Below are 22761 nucleotides of genomic sequence, written 5' to 3'. Positions count from 1 at the left end.
TAAAGGAAATATTATTATACCTACAGTTATTTCCAAGTATTTATATTCTACACTGCTTTCCAATTAGATAGAGATGGAGCATTTTCAATACAAGAGAGTAAAAGAGATCAAAACATCAGATAAAATGTTACGAGATTCCTATATACGACGTATATTGCAAACGAATTGAAATTATTGTGATTCGATTCTTTCGATTTGCTTTCCATTTTGTTGTGTCGTTTAACATAACAATGGCCTATTATAAATGATTTATGAGAAGTTATGGGATTGTTTATAAATAAACCATTATTTAAAGGAGTTATCAATTTCAAACAAACAAGAATTATAATGTTGCTGTAAACCTCAAAGACTTATAATACCTTTAATAGTTTTAATGTAGAGCCTTCACCTTTTTCCAAAGTTGGTTAATACCTTCCGATGTTCAACATAAATATGAATTTATACATACAGTCTATTTTAAAAGAATTTCAAGGTCACGACGTTTAGCTGACTGTTGCATGCTCCTACTGATTTATCATATCGAGTTAACGTTTTATTGATTTAAGCTTAGAATAAGGTCTATGGCTGATTTTTAGAAACAGCCTTATTTTTTTGTTTCTGTAGTTTAAATTCATATTACTAGGAAAAAACTATTTTATGTTCGTAACTACGTACAAATTATTTGTAAAATATTATATTATATGAGGTAAAATTAGAACTATTCATACAAGTTGCATTTACGCTTGAGTTCCAATTTCTAAGTCTAAAGAATAAAGGCCCCATAAAGGACCACTATGCGGCTATGTTATAAAAAACACATACTTAGGTTTAATATGTATCTAAGCAATTTAAAGTATGTATTCAATATCGTAATTTAAAGACACATTTTTACGCCAATCTAATTTGTTATAACGCGTAATTTATAAAGAACAAGCTATTAAAGCTCTCCACGTATCTCAAATTCGTAATTTGTTTATCAAACGTCTGGTAGTGTACGTGTGTGCGGGAGGCGCAGGCGGTGTGTGGAGGGGAAAGGGGGGCCGCGCTGCCGCTCGCTCGGTCCGTCACACTGGCACCAGTCACGTGCGACGCCGCCGGCCCTCCGCGCGCCTTACGTAACATCGATAATCGATTACCGATCGCTACACATCACTACTTCCCGCGCGAATTTAATTTATTTTAATTTCGGAACGCCGCGTGTGCTGTGATTTTTTTTTTAATTTTATCACCTGTATTTTATTGTGACTGGTTTGAAGGGATTTTCGGACTGTGGAGTCTTGAGGTGCGTTGAGGACTAACCTTTTTTAAAGTAAACTTTTTGCCGAACGGTTTAAAAGAAGCAAAAGGTTTGCATGTGTGTCTTTTTATTGTCTTAATGTTGCGTTAAATCTTAACGGATTATTTTAAACAAAATTCATGTACATAATACAGTTTTTCTCGTGTTTTGGTAAGGATGTGATTCAGGTCTTCGGGAATGAGGAACTGATTTATTTTAAAGTATCAATGGCTCAACGGTGGGAGTTTAATAAAATTAAAATAATAGTGGCTTCGATTACCATTCATTATATATATTATAGTACCTACTGCAAACAACAAACTTACCGCTTAGTTGCAGGGGAAAGAAAATCATTAGTAAAGACAATCATTTAAACCCAATCATTATCATTAAATTATATAAATTAAATAATGTTATTACTCACTATTAGAAAAACATAATGTCCTTATAGTAGATATATTTATTTTATTGCAACTATTTTATTAAGTTTCGAGGTATACTAGGACTTCATAAAATTTTAATACGATCTTGACGGGATTAAAATTTACAGTTTGAAATGAAAATATGATCCTGAAATTTGGCCAAGATATTAGCTTACACGGACAAAAATATTTATGATCTGTTTAGTAGTCATAAGAAGATGAAATTCGCAAATAATTACCTACCTACCTTCTGACATTAGGAAACCTGTATAAGTTGGCTTAAAAATGTGAACGAAAGCACAATGTATACACAATAGACCAGTTTCTTTTTTTTTTAATCTACAAGTTAGCCCTTGACTGCAATCTCAGTCTAAGATGATAGCGGGCAAACCTTTTAGGGAGCATGGTAGTGGTACCTTAATCGGTTTCTACGCGACATCGCACCGGAACACTAAATCGCTTAGCGGCACGTCTTTGTCGGTAGGGTGGTAACTAGCCACGGCCAAAGCCTCCCTAGACCAAAACCATAAAAAATTCGAATTAAATTCATCACCATCATCATCAACTTAATTAATTTATCATTAAATAGTCATAATACACATGTCTCATACGAGAGAGAGTCTTAGAACTACGACTCTCCACGCTGGTCTAATCCAGGTTGGTGGACCGAGGTATCAAAATATAACATAAGAGTCTTAATATATATACGAAGCTGGTTGCATCATCAGCAGTGACAACAAAACTGCACTATGTACTTGTCCTTCGGTAATGACATATGTCCGTCGGAAATGACATATATGACATCGGAAAGTGTGGTCAAGAACTATTCCATCCACTTTCTGCGGTCAAACTCTAACGGACGTATGAATCTGCACCATTATGTAGTCGATATAACTTGGACTTGAACAAGTGCTTTGCTTCCTGGATTCTAATTTACACGGTATAGTTCTGGATTGCTATTCAGGCTTCCGTCTCAATAAGTATTGGTTCCATCAAACAAAGAGTGAATATTTCGATACGAGAGAAGGTCATAAAGGTTAAAATCTCCATACTGATCCAATCCAGGTTGGCAGACTTAGAAAGGTATTACATAGGAATATTATATGATCTTCCTTTGATAGATGAACGTCACTTTTGCCGTCACTTTAGGGTATGCATACAGCAGGGCAATTGTTTAAAACGGCAAAAATCCTCCAGTTACCAGTTATATATAAATTATAGGTTAGGCAGTGATTTTGTGCATGTATGAAGTGCACGCCAACGCCAATTTAAACTACTACCGCTATTACCAACCACGTGGTTAAAAGGCGGGTTGACGAAGTCAGGAAACGAATTATAGAGTTCTCATTTAGGTAACAATTATCATCTTTTGTGAAAGATTTATATTACTTAATACTTTCATACCACTCTACCCACCATTTCTACCCTCTAGATATATTTTAGATAAAAACTCTTTCTAGATAACAATCTGCTAAAAAGAGCCTCTACCTTCTAAATTTAAATGTCAGTGGCAGAGAGTTTCAACTCACATTTCATCATCATCATTTCATCAGAAATAGGTAATATGGCCTAGCTAATACTTCTCTGAATAATTAAAAATAATATTTACGCTATTATATTAAATTAATATATCCCTACTAACCTAGGTTATACTGCAGCAATATAATTCATTATTTTTATTACTCTTTAATTTTTTACTTCTCTGGAAGCAATTCTTAAGTCCACGCAGATGATGAATAGAATCTACTGTACAATTACGGATAAATTCGACAAATATTTTTTTGGAATTTATAAATAATATTTCGATAAATATGTTGTTATTTTCAAACTAGCTGTACTGTATAGCTACTTTAACCACTTTTTGATTAGGTTTTTTTTTATAACCGCGGGAATCATCTCTTCCGAGTTAAAAGTATCCTATTGCCAGTGAACTTCTGAGATCTCCTATCGGTCTGCACAAAAAGGTTGCAGAGGAACTCCCCATTTCTTTTACAATTAATAATGGAATTTAGTCGATATTATGAGTTTTTCTTTTTTCTTTTTGGTCGTCATTAAGTTTGGTATAAAACAAGTTTGGTGGGGAAACCTACAAGCCTGAGAGTTCTCGAAGGCGTGTGAAGTCTACGAATCGGCACGAACGGCCAGCTTGGTGAACTACGGCCTAAAACATTCTCATTCTGAGAGGAGACCAGTGCCCTGTAATAGGCCGGTCAGTATTCTTTAGAAATGACCGTCAGAATTTTAGGGTCGCTATGAATTTCCTGAGTTGCCAAATTTTATCGAAATCATTTCAATATCCAAGCGTGAAAAGATACCAGAGTTGCTTTCGAATGTCTTTCATTAAAAGGTTTAAATAAACATAATCAATTCAAATCAAATAACCTTTATTTCCGACATAGTAAAAGTTTCTCTAGCATTAAAAATTATAGCATTTCAAATCCTCTATAGTCCTCTAATCTAAATTTCCCAAATGTTGTCTTAAAAATATTTATTTATATACATGTTGAATTGCATTGGTTATAAGCTCAAAGTACATATCTTTAAGTTTGTATGGCTGTATAAGTTAACCATAGTTTTGTTTAGAACGAATGATGTTAGAAAGGTCATTAAACCGCGTGGCACGCGAGTGAAGAGAATGGAGAGTGGATCGGACCGATCTCGTCTTGACCGCTAATCACTGCTCTGATAATTTTGTTCCATAATAACCCGTTTTCACTAAACCTAGGAATCGCCTTAATCGGATACTTAGTCAATTTGGCGATTCCTAGAGACAAAAACGTTTCATGAACTCTTATGTGAAATCTAATGACGTTAGACGCCGTTAAAAGTTCGGACACCGATTCCGATCCGATCAAAAAGTTTAGGGGACTCGTAAACTGACACATGACAGACGTAAAAAATTGTAAAAGACTGTTATAGGCTTTTGATGTGTAATTTATAAACTAGCCATTGCCCGCGGCGTTTATCGTTTTTGTTTCGGTTTTTTAATAACACCGCGGGAATAGTTTAGTTCTGAAAGAATATCCTTTTCCGGTCACCAGCATGCAAGCAAAACTTTTTTGAAATTTCGTCAAATCGTTACAGTGATTCAGCGGTGAAGGAAGACAAACAAACAAACTCACGCATTTAAAATGCTACTTAGGATGTATGGATTGTAAAAAATAAGTCACTCTATATAAATTTAAGTATATATACCACACAAGGAAAAACTAAATTAAATTCTAAAATTAAAATTAAGTAAGTAATTAAGTATAGTAGCGACTATAAAAACTAATGTGGTAAATTAGAATATGAATATATTTTTAAGTTATAATAAACCCACACAGTTTTTCTCGTCCGAAGATTGACTGGTCGAAAAGGCATTAACATTATGTCTCTACCTCTTGTAAAACCTATGTAGGTGTAGATGTGTAATAAAGTAAAAAAAAACCTTGATAGTTTTACTAAGACTTCGATTTTTAAAAAAATATTTCCTTAGTCTAAACGTCTCAAATGTAATGCACCTACGAGTTAAGTTTGACGATTTAACGTCTGTATATATATCTGTGGATACTAATAAAGTGAATTGTATAAATAGATAAGTAGATTATACTATTTAAGACAAATAAGTATTTATATAATTTTGCATAATTTCATAAAACTTCATGAATTTTCAAACAATTTAAACTAATATTTAAAAACATGGGTTTTTTTTTTGTTTCTTGAAAATCAATGGACATCCTGTCCATTAACATTGAAATAAATTTATCTTCACGCATTCTCTAATGAATAGATAGTAAATGATAAACGTTTCAAAAATAAATACTCCAAACATTCCTATTATCACAAATATTGTATGCACAGACAAGAAAAAAATGTTACAAGGAGCGAACAAATGCATTTATTAGTAAATCCAGTTTTACGCATGACATATTGTGAGCCTCGAGAACGCTTATTATTCAACGGTTTAATAATGCATTTCAATAACCTATAATTAAACAGAGCAGAGGTTAATAAATATAATATATATTTAGAATAAAAGGTGGATAATGGAAACTACAGGAGTTGATTTTTATTTGTCAGTTTACATATATGCTTCAGGGGATTTATCGTAATATTATATTTCTCACTAAGGCCTCTTAGTGAGATAATAATTCCAAATTTAAACTTACTGTTCGGACCGGCTTCATCAGCGAGACTTTCCTACAGACCACTTTATTAGTTTACAAAATGTGTACAATCTACGTATGTTTGTGTACATTTCTTTGTACGTGTACGTACATTATTCATGCTTATTTCTTAACGTAAGAACATGTATTAATTAAATAATACAAAGTAATTGTATGAATAGTTAGATATCTACATGTAAAGCTGATTAAAAATGCCGCAAACATAGTTAAAAAATTATACAGCAGATATTCAGAAATCTCTTAAAACTAGCCTGATGTTTGAATACCAAACATGACGTGGAAGATCGTTTCATATTTTCACATATTTGATTCCATCGTACATCTGATAGAAATTTAAAGATCTTTTCCTTTAGTCTAAGGCTCAGGGTTCCATTCATGGATGATTCATATCGCGGGGTTGACATAACAGAGTAAATAAAGATTGGGTGAGGCTGATAAGACGTTATCTTATCTGTCCCAGTTTATGCTGTGGTCATTTTTGTTAAATCAGTTTACTTCGGATATTTAAACATCATTGTTGTTGAAATAAAATAAAATATCTAAGACTCGATGGGCTAAACTTTTTCATGCCTTGGGGAGTATGTTTAACCTTTGCGCGTCGGTCCCTGTCACGTATACCTATTACTAAATCAGTAGGACCTGAGTGCAAGATTCGGATATTATCACCCGCAAACCCGCATAAAAGCGGAGTGGTGGGTCCAATCTCAAATTTATTTTTAGCTACCCTGGGAGATGACGTATAAGTGTCTTTGTCAATAAAAAATGGTATGGGGTCCAAGAGGTGTTAATAGATGGATTCATTCCGCATGTATAATGATAATTATTCTCAAACTATAACGTGCTGGGCAAAGGTATCTCGCTAAACGGGTAAACGGTAAAAGTATATTTCTTATCCCCATCTTGGTAGGTACATATAGCTACGTAATTATCCAACAACATCTACTAACCAGTAGATCAACCAAACAGTTATAATATAAGCAAATATCCTTAATATTTGCAGTTATAATATAAGCAAATATCCTTAATATTTGCTAATATTATAACTGTTTTGTTAGTGGTAATAAGATAAGAGTTTTTCAACGTTCTTGCCCCATATTGTGTGTGTTACACACTTGTATCTATTTATAAAAGAATCGCCTCACGTGTGGCACGTTGATGTACTACGCACCACATGTGTGTACCTACGCAACACCATGTAACCCCCCTCCCCCCTACCTGCGAGTATATGGGGCATGAAGATAAAGACGTATTGAAAACAACATCGTTGCTTTAAGGCGCATGATAATCTGAAGGTGAAATCTTTGAATAATATTGTTAAGACGTTACGTTTTGTAGTCTTTTGACTGCAAGTAGGTTTTAATCAATCTATGCTAATATTGAAGCTGAACAGATTTTTTTCTAGTTTGAAACGCTAATCGGTCTATCAATATACTGAAAAATGTATCTAGCGTCTTTATCTATGTTAGCCCTTGACTGCAATCTGATCATGCAGTCTAAGATGGTTACGGGCTAATATAGTAAATGTATGGAAGTTGTATTAAACCCATGTATGACATCGTACCAGAATACGGTGACACGTCTTCGTCAGTAGGGTAACTAGCCACGGAAGGTCAAGACAAAATCTCCCATCAGAAAGCATACTATGATTAATTAACAAGAAATAGAATATATAATTTAAACGACATTATATTACGCACTATTCGTCTTATCCACGGTGACAAGGGCGCTTGGACTTAACACTAGTCCATAAACCCACAGTCTACGCGTTCATCTTAAACCGAGGTTTTAACTCTCAGAGGGTCAACGTTCTCCCGATGTCATCCTGCACTATGTTTTAACCTCTGTCGACCTTATGCGCCCACCCCCATCCACCGGTGACGATGTTAAAACCTTTTAGAAGGTTATTAGACCGAAAAAAGAGGATGAGGCGGCAAGCAGCATGAGAATGCAGGATCAGAGCCCCAGTGCAAAAACATTGGTAAACCAATAAAACGTTAGTTCCTCCGCGGCATTGCGTGTAAAAGCATGTAGAGTGGGACCACGTGTTTTTATTTACGCCGGTGTCACGCTCGGCACGCACTCGATTGCTCAATGGCTCGAGGCCGTGGAATCTGACCTATATTTTTATTCGCTACGCGTGGGTGTCGCCCATAGACGGCGGTGTGGTTTGTATTACTATCGGCTTCAAATTGATAGTAATATTTGGTGTACTTGTAGTAAAATCTAGTTTAATAGTAGTGGTAGAATTAATATTTATTTTATCGATTAGGAAAACTTACAGCTAATAATAGAGGGTAGTAGGACAAATAAAGTAGCGTAGCCAACTTTTTTTTGATGCATTTAATATTTTAATACTTGTTATCCCATTCCGGTCTAGGAGGAATCCAAAAAATCAAATATCATAACAATTGTTCCAGCCGTTCTTGAGTTATAAATGGTGTAACTAACACAACTTTCTTTTATATATAAAGATTACAAGTTTTCACAAATAGAACATAAAAAGACAGGAAGAAACTTCTCACTTAGGAATTTAAAAAAGTGAGCGATTACAGCTAACGAAAGGAATATAAGAATGAATGAAAAGAACAACTGGACTGCGAATTTTATGGCACGTCCGGGAAAGTGCTGCCGCCAAGCAGCAGTCCAGTGTTCCGGTCTGGAGTGGTAACCAGTGTTATTCCGGACACATGAGGCTTAGCATCTACACCTCAGGTTTGATAGACATTGGACAGCACTTTGTTGGTCGCGTTTATTGTATACCCTGCGAAGTATTGCTCTGTTTATAGGCGATAGTTTTCCACTGGTATCGAAGAAAACTATTCCTATTGGCCGAAATACTGTGATAAATAGCGAACTGAACTTCGAACTGAAGCATTATCAAACTTTTGCCAACGAGATCCGATGCCCGTACTCATTGACCGCGTATCAACTGCTCTGAGAACCGTGGCCATCGGTTCTCATTCTCTTTAAGCCATGGCTTTTCACTAACCATCACATTTTTATATTTAATTTTGAATTGAATATAACTGCCATACACAGAGGTTAGTCAGTTACTATAATCGGTTACCTTTAGGTATAATAGACTAAAAAAAAAATTTTTTAGTCCTTTTCGGTCCCAAGCTGAAAACAAAAGTGAAAATTAATGTACACAAACTTTGACGTTAATTTCATGAAAGATAAATTTCTGATTCTATTCTCACTCAAATAGCCGTAGATTAGATTTATTTAGGCAATCCATCAGATTAACGAATTTTTGGTTATTCCCAAAAGACAAACATCCGTTCCCGCCTTATCAGACGAGCTGCCGAATTCAGTAACTTTTCCAACAATTTGACATTGGTCTTCTTCACAAAAAAGGCAAAGGATATTTGACAGCGACAATTGTACACTCATCGCAAATTTTGTACGTAGAAAACAGATCGACACCGGTTGATTAAATACTAACTGTTCAAAAAGTTACTGACCATGATCTTGTTCGAATTTTTGATATCAATTATAGAATCATCTAGAAATGCATTTGGCAGGTCTTTCCCATTCGACAGTCACCATTTAGATTTAGGGACAAGCCTACAAGAGGCAATATTAAATTGAACTTCCATCTACGAATCATCAATGGTATAGATGATATAGACATCCAGAATGACATACAAATCTTGAAACGGTAAAACGAATTATATGGAAATACGCAGATACGCAAAAGATAAATAATATGTGGGTTTAACGCTAAAAGTTATGTGAGGGACACAAAGTAATGAAGATGTTTTCTTTCTCCTTTTTTTCTCAACTTTAAACTCTACAGAAACAGTTTTTTTATTAACTGTACTAATTGTAGTAAAGTAAATAAAAAACTCATGCTATCCCGTGCAACAAAATTTCCTGTTCTAAATTTGTCCCACCCTCCCATTTTTTACGTCACAATGCGTATATTATGAGTACGGAGCACACACCGGCATATAAAGTCCAGTATACACACGACACATCACACACGGTTTTAATAAGCGTCGATATTTTTAAACGAGACGAAAGAGCGTCGGCAAAAAAATGAAAATCAATAGCGGGCCGACAGCGGCCGCAGTAGATGGAATAATTGCGATATTGCACTCTCCAACGAGAGCCGGTTAACCATTTTGTTACGTGGTTTAAATTTATTAAAGTTAATAAACTCCTTTATTTCCAATTGAACGTAAAGTTTGCATTTCGGTTAATTTGTTTTTTTTAAATACAATTGTAAAGTTGTTACACGTTATTTTTAATTACAATTAAAATATATCCGCATTAGCATTTATGTAAATTTTATTGTAATATAGGTTGATCTTTATTGAAAAGTATAACTTGTTGTAGTAAAACAAAAAAAACACCCTCCTGCATTACAATGTTAGTATGTTAATGTTAGTATAAAAGAACTGATAATATTGTGAAATTTTATGGAAGTTTCAATGGTTTTTCTTTGTAAGTTTTACCTGTGTTTTGTGTGGATTATTAATATGATACCATAAGGTTGTACCTAATGGTTGTGTAACTTAACTATATTTATAAAGATTAGTAACTGATCTGATCTTTTAAAATTTTGAAAAATTATCTAGACACGAAATTCTGTATTGCGACATGAATAAAACAGTCTGTACTGACCCAACAAAAGAAGCAGTTTGAGGTGTACATCGATAAGAAATAAACTAAAAGTCCACCATTCCTCTTCGTACGAAGCGAATAAGGTAATATAACGAAGAACGGACAGGATTCCTCTTTGCTGCTATTACTAACTTATACAGCTATACTGCGATCACCAACCCTGTTCAGCGTGGTGACTAAGAGCAAAATCTCCCGTTTGGAGCATTGGACTGTTATAGGCTTGATGATGTCTGATTATGAAACTAAACAAACACACACTTTGTAGTTTAATCGTGTCGACCATTCGCATGGATTGGATGGGTTTAAAACATCAGGAACATAAAGTACACCGGCTCTCAAGCTACATGGTGAAAAGCTGTAAATTTTCACTTTTGTCCACGTGGATCACTATTTACAGCGAGGCTGAAATTCACGACTGAAAGTGCCGACGCAATGGAAAGTCCGCACGCGAATTATGTCCCTGTAATACTATTGCGCGTAATTTTGTGTATGAAAGTGTTTTATGAATGCTTTCATTAAAACGACGCCGTAATAGCCCTCGGGTGACATATTTTGTACTGTAAATAATGGCTAATTAATCCTTACTAATGTTATAGATGCGTTAGTGTGTTTGTTTATTTGTTTTTTTGTACTCCATAAGCAAATAATCAACTTGATTTTGGACATAGTTGAAATATGTAGAGTGACAAATGCTCCTTTTTATATTAGGAAAATAAACGATATCTGTATGAACCTTAATGAACGTGAATGAAGAATGTGGGAAACAGCTAGTATTATGATACATTACTGTACCAAACCTCGTTCACCTTTCGTCGGTTTCTTAAATTGTTTTCTATATCCGGACTAAATAGTATTCTTTATCTCTCTTCAGGACGAGTAATTAGTATTCTTCATCTCTCTTTCTTTTATGAAAAAATACACTAATATCGTTTTACGTTTATCTTACGTGAAGACGTGCACGTTCCTGTTTTAACGTTGCCCGGGTGTTTTTCAGGGATAAAAAGTGTCATATGTGCATTTCCCGAATACAAGTTAAATATATTCCTAATTTCATAAAGTGGTTATTATATCTCTGGTCCTGATTCTGTATTCTACACAGAAATTGTACTATATCTAAGTATTAATACGTCAAGCTAAAACTTTGTACCCCATTTTACGAATATTGCGCGGACGGTATGAAATTTCCAACACTTATCTTCTTATCTAAGTGCAGAATCCAACATTTTTTTTTTTAAATAAGCATAACACATACCTTAAATCAATAACAAAAAGATACATTACACACACTACCATGAATTTGACACACACACGCAAGTATTTTTAATCATTTATCTGATTATAGTTTTTACAAAATTAGTTTAAAAAAACTGGCAAATTGACATTGTAGCCTTATAGAAATCTGTGATTAAAAAGTATGAGTCTTTGACTCTATAGAACCTTATCAATGTTCAAACTTATAATTAAAATGAATTATGGTCGAAGCTTGACCCGTGGGCAACTTTCAATATATAAATAGCACTTGAGACTTCTACCCTTTTTTTGTATTAAACATCGACAGAAAATGTTTTTTTATTTTCTGGCCGGTAGCAGACCTAGACCGGTCCTTGAAAGTTTGAAGTCAAACTTTTCTAGCTTATCCGTCTAGACACATTAATTCTTTGAACAAACTTAAGGAATTTAAGAGTTATTAAGTACATAATACTGTATCTATTAACAAGGTAAGCCTAGTATTACCTCTCTCTATCATTATGCTTGCTGGTCTTCAAGTTTTAAATGAGATAGGGATGTAGCTAATGTACTTATGTGATGATTATTTAATTAATATTAGTACTGTTATATAATTAGAACTTGACGTTTCAAAAGTGCTTATACTACTGTGTGTGCTACTTGAAATAAATGAGTTTTGAATTTTGAATTTTATGGGTTTGAATAAAACTGCGTAAAGTAAGTAAGTATATCTACATAGTTCGTTAATAAAGTGCTTCTGAGTGTGTATGGTCTGCTTTAAATTCAATTTATATAGAAACATTTATAACTGGGTTTAAGCAGAAATAATAAATATCACTAACACTAGTACACAAGTTGCGACTTTAAAGCTAGCAACATTAAGTTAGCTTAGCGTTAGTCAAAGTATTTTGACGATATTGTGATTCGATACTCGATAACTAGCCTTCTGTTGCGAGACTGATACTTTATGGTAAGAAAACAGAATCACAGTTCAAACAAAGGGCAATATGTCGGACCGCTTTCAAGTATGTCACTTATACATATAACAAAAGTGACATAGTTTCAAAATAATACCGATGCCTCATTTTTGTGTAGAAAGCTGTGGTGAAAGCTGCTAAAGGCCTACTTAATATGTGAATACATTATGTATGTATTTACGAACGTCCATTGTTTCGTAGTATTTAATTAAATGCAGAAATCGTAAGCCTTTAAATAAAAAAGTTACCTTCGTCCTATGCCTGCTGACTGCTGAGCATCAACGTGGGTTGGTGGGGTTAACCAGCCATTATCGAGTTTTAGCAAAACACACGCACCGGCAATTCGTCTTTATATAATAGATATATATTAATAAAGATAGATATCAATAGAAAAAAAAGAAGATGGATTATATTCGTTCTCTATATTTTAGAAGTACGCGGGATAAAAATGTATCTAAGTACTGCAAAGAAGTGAAAACGTTTGTCTTCAGTGTTTTAATTTGTTTTTTAATTTCTTGATTTTTTGGTAATTAAAAAAAAAAAAACTTTAAAGCAGCAAGAGATGCTAGTCGTAGTTGTGCAGTGTTTTATTAATTTTAATTTCAGTGTAGTTTAAGTTTTTGCATACTATTGAATTTTTTAAATTCTCATGAGACACAAATAATTGTAAAACGGACCACATTCCAGCGAAGAGAGATATTCTATTCTAATTGTAAGTGGGCACACACACGGTTATTTTTTCTAATAAAAGCGCAAAGCTGAGACGGGCTAATTGCAGTTGATATGAGCCGTAAACCCAATTACTGCCTGCCCCCTGCGCCTGTGCAAACGCGCAGAATTAAAATTTACGCCCGCCATAAAAGCAGCACCCTGTATAGCACCTACGTAATGGATGACTACGGAATTACGGCGCTTTATGAGCTATGTCGTATTAATTATTTAATTTAATAGAGAGCATACTGTGAAGTGGATTTTTCGCTGCTTACGAGCAAACTCACAGACAAACACACACACACAGACACACACAACATCATTATATGAGCCTTTTTCATAGTGATTTATGTTTCCCTTGGAAAGCTAAAAAATAAATAAATACATAATCCTGCGACAGCGACATGCGTAGGCCGTAATTCACCACGCTGCACTGGCCAAATACGGATTGGTAGACTTCACTCGCCTTTTGAGTACGTTATGGAGAACTCTCAGGCATGCAGGTTTCCTCACGAAGTTCTTCTTCACCGTTGAAGCAAGTGATATTTTAATTGCTTAAATTAAAGACGCATATAACTCCGAAAAGTTGGAGAAGATCGGAGTCGGTCTTATTTCGGAATCGGAATTTGGGGCTAGATGGCGATGTGTGTATTGTCGTAGTATATTTATTTATTTATTTATTAGTGTAGATTCGCCCAATAAATACATTGTCATAGTAACTAGAAAGGTTAGCGAACCGTTATCTACATTAGAATAATGAATGTCTCGCCGCTGGATAGAGAGCCGAAAAAGCCTCCTCACTGAATATAGAATAAATAATAAATATACTACAACGATACACACATCGCCATCTAGCCCCAAATTAAGCGTAGCTTGTTTTATGGGTACTAAGATAGCTGACTAATATTTGACACTAGAAAACATTCATGTTCATCAGACAAACATTTTTCCAGTTGTGGGAATCGAACCCGCAGCCTTGGAGGCAGAAAGCGAGTCGCTGCCCATTGCGCCAACCGGCTAGGAGAATATAGGGTTTAGAGCTACCATGATGCTCTAATCAGCAGGCTTTCTCGTGTCTACAGGTGGTATAATCTATGGCCAAGAGAGATAAAACCTTCAAACAAGACCGGCTGTGTAGATTTGTATCTCGATTCGAAATACGTAGGCGTAATGTAAAGCGATACGGGCTAGACTGCTTGCCGCCTCACGCCACTACACAGTATAAGCACTGTACACAGTGTCACTTTACACTTGGTACGAGTGTAAGAGCTTTTGCACACTCGCTATACTGACCTTTGTATACTATGACGTTTTCGCAGCCGGAATTCGTCAACAGCTTTGCAACTCGTTTAGTTTTAACTGATATGTTTTGGTGTTTGAATGTAGCGACTTATATTACTCAATTCCCGATATAGAATAGAGACACACCTTTTTTTCTTCTTCTTCTGTTCGTGTGCTATAAGTATCAACAACAATATATACAATCACAGTTTCATTAATCTACTGCACTAATTGGTTTTAAAAATACGCTGTGACAACTCTTACGTTTAAGTCAAATAGGGTTGCGTATTATGTTTGCAGCAGAAAGATTATGGTCGTAGATAATTTGAAAAATATAGTTCTCAGACATGTTCTTATGATTAGCAATTTTCACACATTTATAGATTACTAGCTGATGTCCGTGACTTCGTGCGCGTTGTTTTTTTTTTTTTGATGTGGCATTCAATTATATGTAGTTCTAAAAAAAGTATTCAGTATCGCTTAGCCTTAAATGAGGGGTTTGCTGCTGTCCGCGGAGGAGTTCTTTCCTCTATCTCACACCACATTCATCAGTTTGGGCAAAATTAAACACATATTATAACCTCTATAGTACAAAAATAATTATTTAAATCGGTTATAATTTGTCGGAGTTATGGTGTAGAATCGTCAAACACTTTTATCCCCTCTCACAAAGGAACCGAGCTTTATGTTGGGATAAAAAGTATCCTATATTACTTCTAATACTTCCAAGAATATGTGTACAAAGTTTCATGAGGATCGGTTAAGTAGTTTTTGCGTGAAAGCGTAACAAACAAACTTACATTGACATTAATTATATTAGTAGGGATAGGAATAGGGATTCTTACTTATTGTAATGACTTGAAATAACTTTTCCACATGTATGTGTGTGCGTTTGAACATGTGTGTGAATTATATTTTCAATATTATCTAGGACCATAACTTTGAAATAACTTGAAATCAATTGCGGTAGATTCACTACAGTGACGGTACTTGACGTTTAAACAGTGCTTATAAAGTAGGCTTACTTGAATTATGTCATTTCTTGGAACGGTGAAATCTTAGGTTAAAATTTTCACCAAATTAAGATTTATTACAATACAAAATATGGTAATTAGGTGACTAAAATGTAGTTCCTAAAAATATATTTAATAGCATACTTAGATATAAACATCTAAATATAAAAGTTGGGGCGAATTTAAAGCCCGTGATTCCATCCCACTTCTGATTGGTTTGTTTCTAATAAATCTTAATTACAATCTAATAATAACTTACAAATCATGCCGGCGTGGAATTGTGCCAAGAATTCTAGTCTAGCTGCATTTCCGCGCTGTGTCGCTAAGCTCTTTTAAGTACTTCGCATATTTTAATCACCACGGTATATTAATACTGTATGTAACAAATGCCTGCGATTTAGACACTAAAAAATGTATGGCAAACTAAGTATATTCTTAAATCATACCAAATTCTAAAAGGATCCACAATAAACAGCAAATGCTTTTGATCTGAAAAAAAACCGTTTAAATGGTTAAGATTTGACATAATAATGAAAATATTTCTTCTAGAATTTTTATTGAGCTTGCCCCAAACAGATTTGCCTGGTTGCGGATTCTAACAAGTTAAGCAATTAATGCTAATGTTTTTTTTATTCCCCTAGAAGTTAGCCCTTGACTGCAATCTCACCTGATGATAGGTGATGATGCAGTCTAAGATGGAAGCGGGCCAACCTGTTAGGAAGTATGGTAGTCATACCCCTAATAGATTTCTACGTAACATCGCACCGGAAAACTAAATCGCTTAGCGGCACGTCTTAATCGGTAGGGCGGTAACTAACCACGGCCAATCCTACTTAAATTCACAGCACTCGTCTCTGCGCCAGGGAGGTCGTCAAAACAGACAGGCTTATGTCCTATATTAATTGATCGAATTCTGACCACTGTGTAATAAATAGTAATAGTATAGTAGTATCACTAGTGTCTCATTCAAGTGTCATATATAATGCGTCGTAATGTGTGGTGAATGTGGAGCAATTATCGTGGATATGTCATTTCGTTTGAATGACCGAGCACTGCCGTGTCACCGTGCGCCGACGTTATCAACGCAATGTACATTATTAATGCTAACACACCTGTTTACTACTCGGCTCTTCATTACTGAAAGTCATTCCTAAGATATGATCAACTGCTTGGCAAAGGCACAGTACTAAAGCTTTTTGTGACCGAAACAGTATACTTTTCAGCAATCAGGTTAACGATCCGCTAAATTAATGTACTAATAAGTATGTGAAATTAGTACAACATATTAAAGTTGCTTCATATATATTTTGAAAATTAAAAATAAGCAGAGGCAACAACGAATACGAATATAAACAATAGAAAAGTAATCGTTAACTTAACGACCATCAGGTTGACAATCTACTATAACGATGTACAAATAAGTAGATATATTCAGTACAACATATTTAACTAACTGCTCGTTAAACAAGTTAGACTAACGAAACAAACCAGCAAAGTTTCGTTAAGATCCTTAGGGAGACGTTAAGCAGATCATCGAACTCCACTAATTCAGGTGTGAACGGCGAAAGGGTGTTGAACTTAATAAAATGTAAAGTTTGTTTACAAACAAACCGACTCCCATTCAGAGCTGATCGTCGAGACCGGGATTTCCCCCGGGATCGCTGCGGCGAATCCCGGCCTTGAACTTGTGCGTGACGACGTTGTTGGGACGTTTACCTCGCGCGTTCTGCGGAAGATCTGCGATCTGACACGCTAGGGATTCGCGTATTTATAGCTCCGATGTAACCTACATTGCCTTATAAATACGTGGGTTTGTATCGAAGAAATAGATCTAGTTGTAAGAGATTTTAAAAGGCTTGATTTCGGTCACGCTTTCAAGAATAATTTTGAGCTTCCTTTATCGATAACCTATAAATTAATAAAATAAAATAATAAATAATGGCGATGTGTGTATACTTCGACAATACACACATCGCCATCTAGCCCCAAAGTAAGCGTAGCTTGTGTTATGGGTACTAAGATAGCTGTTGAATATTTTTTTTCATATAATACACATAAATACTTATAATATAAACACCCAGACACTGAAGAACAATCATGTTCATCACACAAACATTTTCCAGTTGTGGGAATCGAACCCACGGCCTAGGACACAGAAAGCAGGGTCGCTGCCCACTGCGCCAGTCAGCCGTCAATCTATAAAAGACCACTGCTGGACTAAAGGTCTCTTCCAATGGTAGGGTTTGCCAATAATCGCCGCGCTGGGCAGACGGGTTGGTGACCGCAGTAGGTGGTAGTAGTAGCACAGAAGACGCTGCTGCCGGATCCGTTCCGCTCTGTTATATTCCCTTTGTCGGCTCGTACGTCACCCGCGGGAAGAGAAGGGGTCGTGACAACTGTATTCTTATTGGCCGTCACCACCAAGTACCGAGCTTCCTTAGTTGGCGTTTATCAAAATTTACCGACTTAAGGCTAAGAATAGGTTCTCAAGATCATCATTATCATTACCAACTAATTCATTATTCAGTGCAGCGGTTTTCTCTCAGAATAAAAGCCTTAGACCGTAATCCACTTCTTTGGTTGGATGGTCAAGTACCGATTGGAATTGGATTGACTTCACAAACACTTCAAAACATTATTGAGAACTCTCACGCATGCAGGTTTCCGATATTCTTCTACACCGCTAATGCAAGTAATGTAGAATAAATAGCTTAAAACGCACGTAACGCTGGGGATTGAACTGGGTCCCCCTGAAAGAGAACTGAATCTGTATACCACCAGTCTATATATATCTTAATATATATAAATCTCCTGTCACGATGTTTGTCCGCGATGGACTCCTAAACTACTTAACCGATTTTAAATTAAATTCGCACACCATGAGCAGTCTGGTCCAACTTAAGAGATAGGATAGCTTAGATCTTTAATTATAGTCGCAATTTTATTTTATTGCAAATTATTTGTCTATAATTAATTGACAGTCACATGTTATATATATACGAGTATATACTACTGTACTCATTTAAGGCTTAGCGATACTGAATACTTTAAAAACAAAATCTAACGCAGACGAAGTCGCGGGCAACAGCTAGTAAGTCAATATAAATTCGATTACTTGTAATTTATTTTTTTCGACTACAAATTAGCCATTGGCTGCAATCTCACCTGGCGGTAAGTGATGATGCAGTCTAACCTGATAGCGTACTGGTAATCATACCCTTAATCTTCGCGACGGTTTCTACGCGACATCGCACCAGAGCACTAAATTGCTTAGCGGCACGTCTTTGTCGGTAGGGTGGTGACTAGCGACTGCCGAAGCCTCCCACCAGACAAAATAATTCTTGAGGAGAATTTAGTGGATGCCAATAATAATTCAGAAGTGCTGTAAATAACTGTAAAAGTAGAGATGTTTATAGCTGGCTATTGACCTTTGTTTGCGTAATCACCAAAAAGGCTAACCGTATCACGTGTTCTATATCAGCTGTTCTATTCAAGTTGACGCGAAATCAATATATCTCACCTGTTTGTAACACCGCGTGAACCTATAGTTGTTTGTAAACCAACTGTATCGTTGAACTGATCCACCGATATATGGAACGTACGCGGAGATAATGTGACCGCTTTTCTATCCGGAATCCGGATATACACGGAGTTGTTTGTAACTTTGCTTATAACCTGATTTCCACATTAATAGCGTTAAAAGCTCGTACTAACAATGTGTTCAATTCTCACTCTTAAACACAACAATTTCGTTGACTTTTCGAGACAATTTAATATCAGATATGTACCAATTTCGCTGACAGAGATGATATCTTATCATTTATCAAGTACGTAGTAAAAACAAAGTTGCTAACAGAGAGTAGGAGACATTAAAACATATTTAAACCACCTGCATGCCTGAAAGTTCTCCATAATGTATTTAAAGGTGTGTGGAGTCCACAAATCCGCACCGGGCCAGGGTGGGAGAAAACCCGTGCCCTGCTATGGGCCGATAATATAAATATACTTAGTATATTTATAATATCGCCATCACATATCGCCATCTAGCCCCGAAGTGATCGTAGCTTGTGTTATGGGTACTAAAATGACTGATGAATAATTTGAATACTATATATACTTATCAAATACAGATAAACACCCAGACACAGAAAAACAATCAATCATCACGGAAACATTTTCGTATTACTACTGTCGTAGTATATTTATATTTATCTATACCTCAAACACGTTATGAAATCCAAAGAAAATCAATTGGAAAACATCGATAAGAAATAACAGCAAAAGTTTTAACCTCTTTGACACTCACCGAGCCCACCCGACTACTGACCTGCGTCCCGGCTCAACATTACAATGCTGCTAATGTAAAACCAATATGTTAGAGCAGAAAGTTCGGTGTTTATAAAAAAAAACACCGATTGTTCTTAGCACCACTTTATTATATATCTTTATATATATATTTCTTGCGTGCGTGTGTATGTCACTAAACTCCTCCTAAACAGCTGGACCGATTTTAAAGAATTTTTTGGTATGCGTTTGGGTGGCACCCTGGATGGTTTAGATTCACAAATCAGCCCGACAGATGGCGCTGGGGTCCGCTAGTATATTTTATAAACTGGTTATGTCCACTTTAACCACTTAACTATTTACTTGGGTTATACGAATCGCAGAACCCTAATGAAAGGTTTATTCGAGCCGGAGTAACCTTATCTTTAATCTCCTTGCTGAAAGCAAACCGGCAGGCAGAAACCAGGTCCGTAGTTGGGCAGCAATTTGACTGAAGTGTATGAAATGTAATGTAATAGGCATATGAGGCTTAACACCTACGTCTCATGTTGATGGTAACTTAGCGGCACTTTACAGGACTTGCCCCTCGCATACCCTGGTGTTCTGTTTATATGTGAATTATTATATAAAAAAAAATTATTATCGTCATAGAATTAAGAAAAGTACAATATTATTAATAAACTAATATACGTATGTATTGGTTGCAGGTCTTACAAGACATCAAGGTAAATATTGTAGATTTATTATAGCTATTCATTTTATTTTCTCTGTTTCGTTTCGAGCAGCTTTAAAAGTTTTCTTTGCGATTATATTTGCATTTGATGCACGTTTTGCTTGCTAACTACGTTTACCTTTAGTAAATATACTAACTATCTAGTTAGTATATTTACTAAAGGTAAACGTTTACTAAAGGTAAAGGTAAACTAAAGGTAAAGTTTCAGGGTTCGGTATACAAATGGTCTGAACAACTTTAGGTTCTCTTCTCACTGACCCTAGCATGTTTAGTTCTCTCGCTGAAATAGTTTAAAAAAAACCGTCAGCTCGTGACGAAAGGCGGGCGTCGGCTACTTTAAAGATTCGGTTCTGTATTGAATTGTGCAGAATCAGGTGACTAATACTTAGGATTTTCCCTTGTTTCATTATTTAAATTAATTTCAAAGTAAGAAATAACATGTGGAAACAACTAAGTTATAAAATTTTATACCAATTTCTTTATTTTGCCATAGTTTCCAAAATAGCCGCTGGTTTAGAGCACACTGTTTAAAGGTCTCCTTGACACAGTGGCGAGCGCTGTGGTCTTATGATGGAAGTCCCGGGTCCGATCCCAGACAGCGGCAATTTGGGAGTTATTTTAATATCTGAATTTTCTCTAGTCTAGTCTGGCGAGCGCTTGGTCCTTAACCTTGGTCCGTAGCTAGAGTTAATATTATTTTTGAAGGGAAGAATAAAGTGTTTTAAAAAAGTAGATTATCTTGCATTTTAAATTTGTTTTTTAATATGTTTAAAGCACACCACTCTAACGAGTAATACAGATGTCGTTACATATCAAAGCAAAATAAGACAAAATTGACTATAACAAGTTATAACGAGTAATAATAATTTAGGTATCTATCTTTATTCTTACTTACTGTCATCTCTGTCTTGACACACGAAAATGAAAGCTTTAGCATTAACGATAGGTTCAATATGCCTCAAAATCATAAGCGCAGACCACCTAGGTCGTGCTTTACATGTCTGTATAAAATAACTAAGACATATCACATCCGCGAAGGTTCGATACGACTAGGGGGTGGGCGACTGGGGGGGCGGTCGATGGGTCGTCGACCCCGGCTGTATTTCGAGCCCCACCTCCTACCACCACTTATTTATTTATTATTTCGTACCATATATTGACGCGGGACTTGGGGGAGATGAAATTAAACATAAATCTAGACTTTTCAACGGGAAAATGTTTACTCTCTTTTTTTAATATACCTACTTGACATTTTTTTTTTGTATTAAATGTAAGGTTGTTATAAAAAACGTATGTTTCTTTCAATCTGTTTTTTACTACTACCAGTTAGCCCTTGACTAGAATCTCACCTGCTGGCAAGTTATGATGCAGTGTAAGATGGTAGCTGTTAAGGGTATGGCTTTTATTTGAAACCCATAATCGTGACATCGTACCGGAACGCTAAATTGCTTGGCGGCACATATTTGTCTCTAGGATAGTAACTAGCCACGGCTGAAGGCTTCCACCAGACCAGACCATAGAACATTCAGAAAATTAAATGGTAGGAATCGCCAGTGGTAGCCAACTCAGTCTTTTTTCTCACGATGAAATCCTTGTAGACCCCTCGCTATTAAGAGGTGCGGTAGATTATGTCGGACTTCTACCAACGAAAACCCCACAGTGTTCCAACTCTGCGCTTGATGGCGGACCCACGGGAACGCTTTCCCACATTTCCGGAACTATTTTAGGTGGGCTCAGTGTTAGATAGTTGTGACTCTACCACCAGTTTTCAATGCAGATTAAAACTGAAAGAAGCTGACAAAAATTTCAATAGTCTGTAGGTACTCATGTTAGAACACTAGCAATATTTCTTTATTCAACAAAGCAGAACTTACTCCTAAGTATTCTCTACCAATCAACCTTTAGCATGCGCTCCACGAGATAGTTATCTCTATACGTTCCTTTAATTTTTTCTATAGAGATTGATGAGATGTGGTGTGGATGTGGTAGAGATAACTCTCTCATGGCGCGCATTCTAGCCCAGCTGGTGCATGCAGAAAACCCAAGAAAGATGCAAAAAT

At 35.8% G+C, this 22761-nt stretch overlaps 1 protein-coding gene across 1 annotated transcript in view; it reads left to right on the top strand.

The window, feature by feature from the left end:
• LOC120625968 (DNA N6-methyl adenine demethylase) overlaps positions 1–22761 on the top strand; it is a 70234-nt gene that overhangs the window by 6904 nt on the left and 40569 nt on the right. The window contains exons 2-3 of the mRNA XM_039893249.1: positions 1290–1333; positions 20676–20693. Of these exons, the coding sequence (XP_039749183.1) occupies positions 1290–1333; positions 20676–20693 (62 nt within the window). The remainder of the gene's footprint in view (positions 1–1289; positions 1334–20675; positions 20694–22761) is intronic.

Source organism: Pararge aegeria, chromosome 8, assembly GCF_905163445.1.
Source record: "Pararge aegeria chromosome 8, ilParAegt1.1, whole genome shotgun sequence".
Taxonomy (NCBI): domain Eukaryota; kingdom Metazoa; phylum Arthropoda; class Insecta; order Lepidoptera; family Nymphalidae; genus Pararge; species Pararge aegeria.
The sequence above is the reverse complement of the archived record's forward strand: the minus strand, read 5'-3'. Positions and strand labels throughout refer to the sequence as shown.